Raw genomic sequence first — 14,796 nt, forward strand, 5'->3', positions numbered from 1 at the left:
CTGAGCAATGAGGCCTCACAAGCATTGATCTTCCCTAAGCCCCTCTCTAGAAAGCACATGTCATAATCTCATTTCTCCTATAAAATGCAAAGCCGATATTGGATGACCCTGCTCTCTTAGGCACAGGCTTGGAAAAAAGTCTTCTGGGCTGGTACTGATAAAACAACCTTTTGTTGTACATATTCTGTCAGGTCTTGCTGCTGTGGAAACTCTCAGGCTTGGACTGCAGCCAGTGCTTTGGAACAGAGAAGGAAGGTGCCCTTTTCCACCAAGGCAGGGTGTATTTGTGGCAAGGTGCAGCAGGAGGATTCAGCAGCTCTGCTCCCTCTTGCTCATCCCCCCCTCCTACTGGAGAGGAAAGAGTGGTGATGACCAGACCTGGGCTGGCCCTCCTTGCAGCCCTTGCAGTGACACTGACAGCAGTGACAAGGAGTGACAGGTCCCTGTGCCCTCCTGCCAGTGTGGTGCATTGCTCCAGTGAGGAAGGTGAAGCCTGGAGAAAAGAACAGCAAGGGAATTAAATCATATCATCCCTGTTATGTGCAGTCCTCCACTGCTCCCCAGCATGATCTTATCACAGCAGTGCCAGCTTGTCCAGCATCAGGCCAGACAGGAGTACAAGCTGGAAAGGCCATTTGAGCCCCAGCTTGGGTTACCCCTGTGTGCAGACAGCTGCACGGCAGGTGTTCACAAAATGTTGCAGAGTACCTGCTCCATATGTTGCTGAATGTGACAGACCTTCCCTGTTAATGGCTGTTTGCTAAGAGTTGGCTAAAAAAAAAAAAAAAAAAAGATAGAGAGAAAGCCTACCACTGTAGTGTGCCAGTGTGAGAAAAGGGGTATTGTCTGTGTCCTGGGTCTGAATCCCTGACAGGGACTCCCAGTACCTCATCCCTCCCTGCAAGCTTGCCATGCTTTGTGTGCAGGTGACAGCAGAAGGGCCTTTGCAATTCTTGCTAATCTGGCCTCTAAGAAGAAAAAGCCTTGTTTAAGCCCAGATCTACGCACTGGTTTTAGTGAGTGGTTTCAGCAGCCCAGCCAGAGTTACAAGTACATGGCTCAGCTTCTCTTTCCTCAGAAGGAGCTGGAAAGGCTTTGCTTCCGCTCCTTTCTTAGGAAAAGAAGAGGAGAAAATTCTTGGTCTTGCAAGGCTGCTGGCAGAAGTGCTGAAGCTTTGTGATCAGTGTGATAGAAGTATGGCACAAGTAGTCTGTGGTTTAACCTCAGCTGGCAGCTCAGCCCCACACAGCCACTCACTCACTTCCTTTTTGGTGGCATGAGGGAGAGAATTGAAGGGTAAAAGTGACAAAACTCGTGGGCTGGGATAAAGGCAGTTTAACAGGTAAAGCAAAAACTGCAGGCACAAGGGAGGTAAAACAAGGAGCTCATTGCCCACCTCCCATGGGCAGGCAATGTTCAGCTGTCCCCAGGAAAGCAGGGATCCATCACAGGAGCAGTGACTTGGAAAAGAGAAACCATCACTGCCGACATCCCCGCTTCTTTTGTTTTCCCTAGCTGTGTATGCTACACTTGACACCATACGGTCTGGGGTATCCCTGGGGCCAGTTGGGGTGCTGCCTCCCAGCTTCTTGTGCACCCCCAGCTTCCTCACTGGTGGAGCAGTGTCAGAAGCAGAAAAAGCCTTGATTCAGTTAGCCCTGCTCACCACCATTAAAACATCTCTATTATCAACATTGTTTTCAGCACAAATCCAAACCACAGCCCCATACAAATTATAAGGAAGAAAATTAACTCTCCCAGCCCAAACCTGCAGAGTCTTCTTTCAGATCTTTAGGAGCCAGAAACACAGGCTATGTCTGAGGACTTGTACTATAAGCTTAATTTTATTTCCCTTTCCTTGGGTTCAGACAAGCTCTATCTTAAGTAGATCAGGCTCTTTCCTTGTGAATACTTAGCAGTTGGTGCATATGTGCCCTGTTGATGAGGAAGAAAGAGGGTTGGTGAAGGAAGCTCAGCTCATGGCTCAGGGTGGAGCATGCGTGTTGTGGCTTTTGTCCTCTCCAAGCCCTTGTTCACTGCACTTCCTCCCTGTTTGCATTCTCCTCCTCAGCTGGCTTTCTTGAGCAGCTTTTCCTAAGGCTTCTGTTCCACTTTGGATGCATGTATGTAGATTGTGTTCCACTTCCTGGCCTCAATCTGACGAGCCACACTTGTCATGGTGAGAGCAGCCTGTCCAAAAAGGATATTTGGTAGTAGTTCAAGAGTTGGACAAGATGCATGAGAAGGCTCAGGATTCAAAGCTATGTGCTTAAGTAAGCTAGAAAAGTTTGTAGCTTCCTGGATGTCACCAAGGCCAAATGTTTCTGGTTACCTCCTAAGTGTTGCTGCAGGTTCCTGGAGAGTTGTGTTCTCTGCCCAGGTCCCAGGGCTCATCTCCATTTACTGCTGACTAGACAGACATTTCAAACCTGCTTTTGTGCTGGGAAGTTGATCTCATAGCACAGTGGGAAACACTTTTTTTTTTACTTTCTTAGACTGGATTTTCTTCTCATACCTCATCCAATCCAGCATGAGTAGCAACAACCCTGCTTTTCAGCACAGATGCTTCTGCTTTCCTTTGCTAATGAGTCTAGCTCACCAGAAACCAATTGACCAAATGCTGTGCTCCTCTTGTTTGCTATACTGGTATTTTCTATTCTTGTGCTTTGCTCCTGACTGCTCTGGGGCTGTTCAGGGAAAGTCCAGCTTGTGTCTTGGTGACGTTGAGGTCTGTATTTATCCCTTGCCCGTGGCCTCTCTCCAGAGCCATCAGTGGCCATCTGCCTGAGCCCTGGTTACGGCAGGGCCTGGGGCGAGCTGCTGAGGGCAGGCAGTGTTCTTGCTGTGTGATTCATCACAATTTAAAGCTTTTGTTCTCCTTTTATTTAGGGAAGTAGCTTCACCAGTGAGTCGTGAAGCGTTGCCAGTGTTCCTGTACAGGATGGCTTACAGAGAGCAGGGGCATCAGAGCATCGTGGGGTGCTCAGCTGTAATTCTCACAGCCATGGCACTGCAGCTCCCTGCCCTCACCTCTTGTCATGTGCTGACCTCATTTTTCTGTCTCCTTTAAGTGGCACCCTCAGAGGAGACATTGCTGTTCTTGTTCTCTGGTGCTGTGAACTGGCAGGAGCATCTCCTTGGGTCTGATCCTGGTCTGGTAAGACACCTGTCGTCTTCAGCCAGGTTCAGTCATGTTTTAGAGATCTCTGGGTCTTCAAGAACACAGCACTGTTTCTACAAAGGGATGTATTCCCTGCTGGAGGGTGATTCCCATCTGCTAGTTTTGAGGACAGGGTTTACCCCACATAATGGGTTAGGAAGACCAGAGTTATCTTGGATGTCTTAGTGAATTTTGTTTGGAAATGTGTTACTACAAGAAAACAGATCTTATTGCCAGGAAGTGTTTAAACAGTGAGGTATGCAGATCAGACTTGGAGCAGATACACTGACAAAGAGATGTCTAGACGTAAATATTGTAGAGCAAATTCTGTTCCAGTGCAAGAGTCTGTTACTGGGGAGGATAATGAAATATGGGGGGTTGTATGTCTGTTTAGTCACAGATAACTCTGCTCCTAAACCCCACCCCCCACCTTTCCTGACTCCAGCTCAGTATAGACTTTGTCTTTTTTAGGAGAGATCATTCTGTTGGAAGGGGGTGCTCAACTGGCCTGGGTGTTTCACTGCTGCTTGAGCTGCAGTGGTGGTGGTGGGAGATAGCAAAGGAACTGATCTCCCTGAAGCTGTTTCGTAGACTGTGCACTGTGTTTTGCAGTTTAATTGGAAGGACTTCGAATTTTATAAGCCAGCTAAAATAGTTGAACTCATGCTTTTGTTTAACAGACAAAGGGTGAGTAATATTTAGGACTTCAAATAGTTTTCTGCTTTATATTCATTTGAAACGGCTGGGATTCTTCTGTCTTTGTTTGTGGATAGTGTCCATGTTTAGTAGTAACCCTTTACTTTGAGTTAGTTTGATGAAAAACACTAAGCTGGATCTGAGCTCTGAAGTGTCTCTTTCTCAAGCCCCGTGGGAATCTTCCTCTTTACAAATGCCTCCAAAATGCTGCTTGCCACAAAATATTTTTTCTCACATTCACTTGAACATGGGAAAATACTGCCTGTAGGACTGTTTCTCTAGAGTGTGTGGATGCATGTGCAGAGCAGTTGTATCTGGCTTTGGGCCCCCCCTCACCTGATGCCCAGCTCCTTCTCTTGTGTCACAGCCTCAGAATGTTTTGGGTTTATGGCTTTCACTTCCTCCCAGGCGGCCTGCACACCCACATTTGCCATGTTGGGGTTTCCTGGGGGTGCTGGGGTACTTGGCTGTGAGCCCAGGACAGTTGGTGGCCGCAGCCATTTCCCAGCAGCCCTTGGATGACTGCAGTCCTGAGCATCATGTGCATGTCTCCTGAGCACGACAACTGTCACACAGATAAATCTTGTATTTCTCTTTCCTGTGAAGTTTGAACTACAGGAAGGTGTGAAGTTAAGTTTGTCCTCTGTATTGTTTGGAATAGCTGAAAGCTCTGCTTTAGTCATTGGCAAAATAAAAGAAATTGAATCCAAGAAACTGCATTAGGAAAGGGAGACTTGAGTCTGTGAAAGATTTGTCTGGAATCTGTGAAATGCTGACCTCTTGCAGATGGTGGTACCTCACTTGTTCTTGGATATTAACTGTGTTAAACCCAACTAAAACATGTGTGTGTCTGCTGCTGAAATTTCCTCTTGTTGATAAAGCAAATAAGAAGGAGGAGAGAAATCCCCAGCATGTTTTTGTTTGTGATCCAGCTTAGTCTCTGAGTGAGTTTGGGAGACAGAGTTTGAGGAATGCCTTGAACAGACTTTGACATGAGTTACTACAGAGAGGGACTATCTGTGTTGTGGGGTTTTCCCCCTCCTATTTCCTGACCCCTGCCTTAAAAGCCAGCTAAATATTCACATTATTCCCCTTGCACTGAATGTGGTGGTGTGGTCATGTAACCACAAAAGGAAATGTTTTCCACAGGATCAGTGAGATGATTCAACTCAAATGTACGTACACTCATGCTATCCCAAAATCCCAGGGTGAGGGAGCGAGCAGGAGTGAGCAGACCAAGGAGAGACAAGCATTGTCCTGCTGTGGGGAATTTGGGTTGGATTGGGTTAAACATGTTATGAAGTATCACCCCTCCTTTTGAATCTCTTGAGCTTCATCTCTGACATGGCCGAGTTGGAGCGGGGGAGATGAGCTGGTGTTCATCAGCATTCCCCGGGTCTGGCAGTGCTGTGGAGCTGCAGAGACATCCCGTGGCCAGCTGAGGAACAGCCCGAGCCGTGTCCCCTGCTCAGGCCGCCAGGATCCCTCCGTTCTTAAATTACTGCCCTTGGCTGACACTGTGTGAAGAAACTGGAAATTCGGTGCATTCGGAAACTGTAGTCACCGCTTGGGTCTTGTACCAACATTTGGATAACTCATTGTTGTGAGGAAATCCTGTGACATTTCCCCAGCAGCCTCAGGGGCAGCTGTGATCTAAGCTGGAAAAAGGGCAAGTCATCTGAGAGAATTTGTGCAGCTTTACTTTTCCATCATCCTGTGGCTGTGCTGGGCACTCTGCAAACACTAAAAGACCATCTGCTTTTCTAAAGCACCTGTAATCTCATTTGGATTTAGTGGTATATCTTGCTTACCTCTGGAGATCAGGGCCTTGTTGTGCATATAGGTGTTGTGAAAGCATTAGAAAATTGTTCTGAAAGGCTGAGAGTAATAAGGGAGAGAATGTGAGCAGAATCCATTCAGTTCCAGCACACAGAGTGACAGAATGACTGTCTTACTCTGCATCTTTAATGTCAGTGCCTGAAGAGAAGTGAGCACCAAGGGAGGAAACATTGTGACAGTAGCAGGTGAACAGGAATTACTTAGATGTTAAAAATGCAGAGGCATGAGAAGGGGATTTCAGATTCTGGAAGTGTTTGTACTGCCTGTGTCAGTCACCAGTACTGATAGGCAGGTGTGGGCTATAGCTCACAGTCTGCTCCATTGCCTTAGTAATAAAATGAACAGGGAAGGAAATAATATTTTATAAAGATGGGAGGCTTAAAATAGCTCTGTTTCCTCCTTTCCCTGTATGCTGTCAATCCTATTGGAGGAGCTCTGGATGGGACTGCCTCTGAATTAGTGTGTGTTTACCTGTAGGATTAAAGAGGTGGTGAGGAGCATGCTGGAACAAGCGGGATACAAACAGAAAACAGAGTACCATAAACTTCTCCAAGCGAACAAGGAGTGAGTGTAAGTGGTCCTTTACTAACAGGAATCTCTTGCTTTTTCAGATCACTGCAAGGAAGCAAATTGCCAGTGCTGAGCTACCCCTCCCAGCCCATGTGGCTCTCCCCATGCTCCAGGAGTGCAACGGGTGCCCAACGCAATGTGTGTTTGTCAAACCATGGAAGTGGGCAAGTATGGCAAGAATGCCACTCGCTCTGGAGACCGGGGGGTCCTGCTGGAGCCTTTCATCCACCAGGTGGGCGGGCACAGCAGCATGATGCGCTACGACGACCACACCGTCTGCAAGCCCCTCATCACCCGGGAGCAGCGCTTCTACGAGTCCCTGCCCCCAGAAATGAAGGAGTTCACACCTGAGTACAAAGGTGAGGTTACAGCCTTGAAGAACCTGCCCTTCCATTTTCCTGCAGCTGCTGCTGTCTTGCTGTCTTTTGGGGTCATATTGCTTTTTTTATACTCCCTTTTGCGGGCTGGCAATTTGATAGCAGCACTTGGAAAGGAGGAAGTCTTGGTGTTTTTTTTGGGAGGCACACTGACTTGAATGTGCTCCTCTTTCTAGACAGAGAATGTGCAGTGTGACAGTTGTAGTCCAAAGTGTAAGGTTATGGATGTGTAACTGAAGCAGTTTTATTACCAAGTTATTGTCAATTACAGCCTTGACCTTGAGCTAATGAAGCCAGATCATAGAATGAGCATTTGCACGTTCCAGTTCCATAATTTATTGCTTCCTCATCCCATCTCTTTTATGGAGCCATAGCAGCAAGCTGCTGAAGCAGGAAGTATGGCTTTCCCAGTGCTGAGGTGCAACCTTGTCCCCAGCTGCTTTGAAGGAGTGGAATTTTCCAGTGCCTGTGTCATTGTAGGAGGTTGGCAGCTCAGCTGTGTCTTTGAGAAGCTCGATAGGCTTCCAGCCTTGTGTGTTTGTGCTCAGGGTGGTGATGTGGTCAGGTAGGCTTCTGGGGGGCTCAGTGCTCCTGTTCCCTCTGTGCTTTGTCTCCATGTGGCACTGGGAAGGTGAGGCTTTACAGACAGCTGGGACCACCATCTGTTCAGGGTCTTGCCTTTGCATCTGGCTGCAGCCTGATCAGCTTCCCTCCCGGTGTCTGCACACAGGTTGTCATGAGTGAGGGGAGCAGTCTGCAACAGATGGGTCCTCTCTTAACCCTCCAGCCATTCTGGGGGCACACAGTGCTCTAGTGTCCCATCAGAAATCGCTCTGAAGCCTCTGTAGTTCCTAGAGTCCGTATGATGGGAGTTTTTCTTGGGGAGATTGTTTAAAACCGATTAGGCTGATAGTGCAGATGGACTGTTGTCTTCTTGAGGTCAGTACTTCCTGGTACCCTAATGGCATGGGATGTGCACGTCCCTCCCAGTGTGAGATTTCATCCTGTGCAGTTTCCTCATAGTCCTAGAAATCTTTCCTGCTGATCTGGGGGAGAGGAACACTGGGTATGATATTTTCTGTCTGAGCACTTGGTTGTTACTGTAAGACTTCACAGAGGTGTCTTGGGCACATCCAGGCAGCACTTGGAGTAGCATTTATGTAGTGGCATTCTGGAGTCGTGTTTCAGCCACCTGAACCTTGTTAGCATTGTCCTGTGCAGATAAGGAGAAAAGAAGGATGGGAACAGGATGGCCTGCATCAGCTGGGCAGGGCAAGGTTTCCTCATGTTTGTGAGAAATTTGATTCAGTGCATCTGTCATTTGAAACTCCTGGCAGCTAGTCAATACTAGTGACAAGATAATGAAACATTTTGTCATTGCACATCAGGAGATGGGCTGATGGCCTCATTTTCAGGCTGGGGCAGTAGTCTCAGAAATGAAGATGTCAGCCCTAGCTGGAAGTGTCAGCAGTCCTGCTCTGTGGTTGGCCAGATACATTCTGAGTCTGTGCTGGGGAAGATCTGTAACTTCCCTTGGACTGTGGTGCTTTCCAGGAGCCTTCAGAAGGTGAAACTGGACAGGACACATGGTCCTGCTTGCCTGCACTTGGCAGAGCTAGTTATGCTTCCAGGGCCCCCTGTTTTTATTGCTAGGAAGGCCTGGGCCCTTGTGGATCCCTTTTTTGTGAGACTGGCTGGCTTGTGATAAGAGTGGCAGTTGTCACCTCAGCCTTAGGGCTCTGTGCTTCATTGCTCTGATGCTGGAAAGCTCCTTTAGCAGAGAAAACACAGTCCTGCTTGGTCAGTGATGTCCCTGTCAGCAGCAGGAATGCTTCTGCAGGACGTAGGTACTTACCTAAACAAACCAGATATTATTTTACATGCTTTGCTCCCCTCAGCATCTTGGCAGACTGTACTTGACTCTCTCCAGTTTGACATTTGCTGCAAGACTGAAGGAAGGAAATAAATCACACCCTCAGCCTACCAGCTGCACTTTTGTCCTTATTTCCTGCGGTGGCAGAGCTTCCCCCTCTTTCATTGCTCTGGGCTTGCTTTGCTGCTCTGTGAGCTGCGTTTTCCTCTCTCCTGCAGAACATTTGGTTGATAATGGTTGTGCATTCCCTCCTCCAGGAGCACTGACGCGTTGCTTCTCCCTGGCAGGTGTGGTGTCTGTGTGCTTTGAGGGGGACAGTGATGGCTACATTAACCTGGTGGCCTACCCCTACGTGGAGAACGAGGCTCTGGAGCAGGATGATCTGCCCGAGAGGGACCAGCCACGGCGCAAGCACTCGCGCCGCAGCCTCCACAGGTCAAGCAGCGGCACCGAGCACAAGGAGGAGAAGCCTGGCCTGGCCAGTGACAGCACCGAAAGGTAAAGCTTGGAGGGCCCAGTGGCAGCACGAATATTGGGAGATCTCTCTTCCTTACTCCTTTGGTTGAGGATGTTCTGCAATTCCTTAAGGTGGCCAGGCTCTTGTGCACTTGCTAGCCCAGCAGAGTTTGGCAATGCAGACTGTGTCAGGAGTTTTGCTGGGTTCAGGACCAGTTCATCCATATGAAATGCTTCTGATACAGGGTAAGTGTTGGCAGTGTATCAGATGTGAAACCAAAGCATACAGAGCAGATTTGAACACTCTTCAGTCCACCTGGTTATTAACCCAGGGATTTCTTCTCAGGGTATTTTGAATATGGGTCCTCTACCTTCTCACCCCAGCCAGAGCTTCCAGAGGAGCAAGTGTTCCTGTTTGCTCTATTAGTAGGGATATTAAATAGACCAGAGCAAATGTTCCTATTTGCTCTATTAGCAGAGATATTAAATAGGCCAGATCCTGGAGCATGGTGCACAGCCCAGGGTATTGGTGAGGATTTGCTGTTAGAAGATTTGCATTGTGTGCAGCAGGAGAAGGAACAGGAGATGGCTGCGTGCCAGGGGAGGATGTGACCGTTGTGTGTGAAGAACTGATGGATTCTAACCGGCAGGTTTGTTCTGTATTTACACCAGCAGCATCCAGGAAACGAAGAGTCCCAGGGTGGACTTGCACATCCACTCAGATGTTCCATTTCAGATGTTGGATGGGAACAGTGGGCTGAGCTCCGAGAAGATCAGCTATAACCCCTGGAGCCTGCGCTGCCACAAGCAGCAGCTGAGCCGCATGCGCTCCGAGTCCAAGGACAGGAAGCTGTACAGTATCCTTTGGGAGGCACAGCTGGGTGGGTCAGGCTGCTGCTGCCCTGCCCTCGCCCGTGAGTGCCTGAGGCAGCCAGGCCTGCATCTCCCTTGGCATTTCTGTGCTCAGCCACAGTTGAGTTACATGTTCCTTTCAGCTGTTCCTTCCTGCTTCCCTTACTGTGACACTGATGAGTCATAGAATGGTCTGGATTGGAAGGGGCCCTAAAGATCTCAGTCCATCTGCAGGCAGTCTGACTGACCTCTTCATATGGTTGAAGATGGGTTTGTTTTCTGTGCCTTCACAAATTACTCCTCCTACCTTTGCTAAACTTGCCAGCTTGCAGGGTTATTTTGTTTCACCTGGATTCTGTTTTCCTCACATAGAAACAAGCTTACTTTTAATAGCTGTGTTTATCATTTTAACTGCCTGGGCTTCCTTCTCCAATTCTCAAGTGTGGGCTTGGAGACTCCAGAGTTTATTTTTAAATAACTTGCATCACTTGCAGAGAAGTCATTCTCTTTGGCTGACCTCTCCTTTTTAAGCACACTTCCTTACTTTTATGAAGTTCCTCTTTCTAGACCAAACACAGTTCCGCTCTTGCACGTTTAATCCAGCTGTGCTCTGGTTGCCATTTCAGATTTTACATGTTGATCTCTGCCCTGTGAGACTCCTTAGGGCAAACTTTTGGGGTGTTTTTTCCCCCTTTTGGATCAAGTTGGTGTACAGAGTGCTGGGGTGTGTTCTCAGTGCTGTGCCCCGGTGCAGGGGCTTGCCCATTGTGTGCTGGTGACAGAGGGCTCCTGTTACTGTTCTGTTTCCTGGCTTTGTCACCTCCCCAGCTCCCCCCTGTGTGTTGGGCAGTGCTGCTGTTCTGGACAGGCCAACCCTGCCATTAATTGGCCCTTGAGTTTTCAGTCTGTGGGCTTTGTATTGTTTATCCATATGGTCAAATGGCTAATTTGATTAGACTTTAAGCTCTCTCTTAATGGATCAGCAGTTCCTACTGGCATACTATGTCCTTCCTGACGCCAATGTTTTGCTTTTCAGTTTCCCCTCTGAATTTCCAGTACAACTGCATGTGACCTTCCTACTGTTGGCTGTTCCACTTTCTAAGGCTGTTTCCTCCTCCCAGCTGTGAAAGTCCGGGTCCACTGTTTGGATTTTGTCCTTCAGCTCACCAAGCTGTTTGTCTTGTCTGCTCTTTGGTTCCTATATGAACCAAATAGAATGAGCACTTGCACATTTGTTGTCCAGCCCTATCTCCTGCTGGCCCAGGTCCCTGTCTGTGGTGGGTGAGCTCTCCTTGACACAAATCCCAGAGTTCCTGCTGCTGGAGAACGTGGTGCATCACTTCAAGCTTCCCTGTGTGCTTGATCTGAAGATGGGGACCAGACAGCACGGAGATGATGCCTCTGAGGAGAAGGCTGCTCGGCAGATGAAGAAGTGTGAACAGAGCACTTCTGCCACCTTGGGTGTGCGTGTGTGTGGGATGCAGGTAGGGGTCCCCCAGGCTGCAGATGCTGTACCTTCCTTTTCACAGCTGCATTAAGCCTCCCAGTTAGTGTTTCCTGCTGAGCACTGAATTTGAACCTCCCTCTGCAGGTAGGTACAGCAGCATTCATGCTATTTTTGTCTTTATTTCTAAGCCTAAAACAATTGAACCTGCATTCCCTGAGATAGCCTCCTTTGTCCAGAACTCCTTTGTTCACAGACAGTTAGGGGATTTTGTAATAAAATTATTTTTGTGGCTTAGTGTTCAGCCAGAATCACAATGTCTGGGGATGGAATTGTCTGGCATTGCCTTCTATACTGCACTGATTGTTAAAAGGTTGCTCTGCTGTGCCTGGGCCTGTGCACAAGGATTTGCTATTGTGCAATAATCACTCCTTTCCCCACCTGCTGAAGGAACCAGATCTTGTAAACCCCAATCTCTGCCCACAGACTCTGAAGCAATGCAGGCTCCTCATTAATCACTTGCCATGTAATGGCAATAGGTGTCAGCAGCTCCTGCTGCCAGAGCATTGTCTGAGTTGCTGTAAGACTTGGCTTTTTAACTCTTGGGGTCAGTTGTGTCATGCCTTTTTTGGGGCACTGAGACTCGTGAGCCCCTTTTGGGTGTCCTGGAAGAACAGTAGTGCTCAGGCATCCTGAGTCTGGCAGCACCCATGAGCTGCTCTGGGATGCAGGGAATGGGCAGAGCTCTCTTCTGCTCCCACTCAATCATAATGGGATAGGATGAGTTCCTCTGCCCTGTCAGTGCAGGACAGCTCAGGGCTCTCTGCATGGCCGTACCCCATTGCTCCCACTTGATGTGCATTTCCTTTGGTGTTCCAGGTCTATCAGCTGGACACAGGGCATTACTTATGCAGGAATAAATACTACGGGCGCGGCCTTTCCATCGAAGGCTTCCGCAACGCGCTCTACCAGTATCTGCACAACGGCATCGAGCTGCGCAAGGACCTCTTTGAGCCTGTCCTGGCCAAGCTGCGCAGCCTGAAGGCGGTTCTGGAGAGACAGGCCTCCTACCGCTTCTACTCCAGCTCCCTGCTCATCATCTACGATGGCAAGGACAGCCGCGCGGGGACCCCGCTGGAGCGCCGGCCCGAGGCGCGCCTGAAGCGCGGGGAGGGCCCGGGCCCGGGCCCCGAGAGCCTCCAGGAGGGCGGCAGCTCAGAGCCCGGCTCCTCGGCCCAGCCCAAGGTGGACGTGCGCATGATTGACTTTGCTCACAGCACCTTCAAGGGCTTCCGCGACGACCCCACCGTGCACGACGGACCCGACATGGGCTACGTGTTCGGGCTGGAGAGCCTCATCAACATCATGGAACAGATGCGGGAGGAAAACCAGTAGCTCTGGGCTGTGGCCTCTTATTCTTGTCCTGGTGGCAGGAGCAGACAAGACCACCCACTACCACAGGAAAAACACAGACAAATTTGGTTTTAAACAACTGTATCGCTCTGTTGTTTTTTAAATGTATTTGGATAGAAGAGCTGAGGTGAGGCAGGATGGAAGAACTGCTCGTGCTGCCCGGATGGTTCTGACCACACTTGCTCTGCCTTCTGCAGGAGGCTCTGTAGGTGTCTGCTGGGTGTCAGGTGTCCTGGTTCTTCGCTCGTCATATGTGCGTTCTGGAGGGAGGACCTGGACATAGGGAAGAGAAAGTAGGAGAGCCCAGGGCTCTTGATGAGGCTGGAGCTCTGGTGTGAGGAGCCTTCTGTCTCAGGAGCTTCCCCTTTGAATTCCTCCTGAGTTGTTGGAAAGGGCACTTGCCTGACGGTTGGCAGCGTCTGTGAGGCCCCCGGTGAGCAGTCAGGTGCCAGTCCCTGTGTTTGGTGTCGCTGGCTCTGCCCTGGGTTTTGCCAATGGGGCTTTGCTTTTGATGCTGCCTTTTTCTGCTGTTTGGGCACTGTGAGTATCTACCCCAAACACAGAAATGAAATGACCAAATGCAATCCCTGGCAGAGCTGTGGCCCGGAGAGAATGCCACACACGTGGAGCTGTGCTTGAGCCTGGGGTCTGCTTCCTCCCTGATGGCATGGCATGGGCAGGCACAGGGCTCTGCAGGAGCGACTCTGCCCTGGACCACTGACTTGAAAGCGCTCAGCTCGTGGGCTAGCAATAGTATCTGTAGCAGTTAACATGACCCCAACTGCAGTGGGGCATTTTGGACCATTTCAACCCTCCCCTCCTGTAAAGTACAGAGTATGTCCCTCCAGCACAAAGCTGCCCTCTTCCCCCGGGGACCCTCTGCCCCCAGGCCCTGCTCTCCAACAGGCCTGGAGGTGGTGGAAGGGGAGGCTGAGGCTTAGGGCTGATCCCCATCCCCTCCTGAGGGTCTCTAGAGGCCAGGTGAGGGGGTGACCCAGCTGAGCAGTGAGAGCCACTGTCTTGACTGTTCAGTACCACTGCCTGACTGTTCAGCTTTGCTTCATGGAGTCAGTGTCTCCCAAAATAAATGTCCCCAGCCTCCTTTGATGAGGAATTAACGTTTGATACTGTGGCCTGGTGGTACCGGACCGAACCCTGCTCCACCTCAGCTCCTGTTTCTGTGCTGGGGCCCTGGCTGCTCCCTCCCGCTCTCACTGACTTGCTCCATGGCATTACCATGACCCTGTGTACCCACAAGGCCAGGGTTGGGGGTTTTTTTAATTACTTCAGGGATGCTTGTTTGGGGAATACTCGCATGTCGCATGTGTGCCGACTCCGTGTGCGCAGAGGCCGCTCGGAAAGCACGGCTGCCACATCTCAGGCACAGGTCTGTGGCACTGGTGTGGAAGGGGACAGGAGAGCTGCCCCATTTCTCTGCCTGTCTCCCAGCTCCTCAAAGCCTGCCCAAGCCACTGCTCCCCTTCCATCCTCTGGAGAAGGACCTTTATCCATGGCACGCTGCCCTGCACTGGGTTACTTCATTGCTGCTGCGGGTCCCTACCTTGCCAGGACTCGCAGGATTTTCAGGGAGCAGGTTTGCAGGAGGCAGCGAGGCTGGGTGAGTGCAGGGGTGTAGGTACCCACAAGAGCTGCATTATTCCCTGGCCCTGCCCTAGCGTGGCCCGTCGCCACCCACCTCTGCATGTCCTTGTCCCCGCGGGCTGTGCTCGGGTGAGCCAGGCCGGGAGAGCCCCTTGCTGTCCCCCGCTCTCATTCCTGCCTTTCCCCGCCTCACCGGGCCGTGACGGGCGGGCCACGCTGCCGGTGCTCAGTGGGAGCCGCCTCCCTCCCTTCGGACCACCGCGGTGGGACTCCACAGCTTGTACATAGCCTTGGCCCCGTTTGTTTTTACATGAATAACCACCCTGTTTGTGCTTCACAGAGAACCAAAAACCATTAAAGGATCTGTTTTTGTCCGCGGCGTGCCGTGCCTGCCTCTCCCGCCGTGTGAACCGTGGGGTTTAGGGGGTTTGGATGAGAGCCCCCGCCCGGTGCGGCCGCTGCCGCTGCTCTCCTCTCATCGGGGCCGCCCCGGGGTGCTGCGGCCCGAGGGCGC

At 50.4% G+C, this 14,796-nt stretch overlaps 1 protein-coding gene across 3 annotated transcripts in view; it reads left to right on the forward strand.

Annotated features, from left to right (window-relative positions):
• IP6K1 (inositol hexakisphosphate kinase 1) overlaps positions 1-14,656 on the forward strand; it is a 36,885-nt gene extending 22,229 nt beyond the window's left edge. For 2 of the 3 annotated variants that reach the window (XM_005485543.4, XM_005485544.4), the window contains exons 4-8: positions 6,307-6,624; positions 8,803-9,013; positions 9,644-9,828; positions 11,132-11,307; positions 12,147-14,656. In XM_005485543.4, the coding sequence (XP_005485600.2) occupies positions 6,402-6,624; positions 8,803-9,013; positions 9,644-9,828; positions 11,132-11,307; positions 12,147-12,662 (1,311 nt within the window). In that variant the 5' untranslated portion in view covers positions 6,307-6,401 and the 3' untranslated portion in view covers positions 12,663-14,656. The remainder of the gene's footprint in view (positions 1-6,306; positions 6,625-8,802; positions 9,014-9,643; positions 9,829-11,131; positions 11,308-12,146) is intronic. The other variant, XM_014265925.3, reaches the window with a different exon arrangement.
• Positions 14,657-14,796: the final 140 nt, after the last annotated feature.

Source organism: Zonotrichia albicollis, chromosome 12, assembly GCF_047830755.1.
Source record: "Zonotrichia albicollis isolate bZonAlb1 chromosome 12, bZonAlb1.hap1, whole genome shotgun sequence".
NCBI classification, from domain to species: domain Eukaryota; kingdom Metazoa; phylum Chordata; class Aves; order Passeriformes; family Passerellidae; genus Zonotrichia; species Zonotrichia albicollis.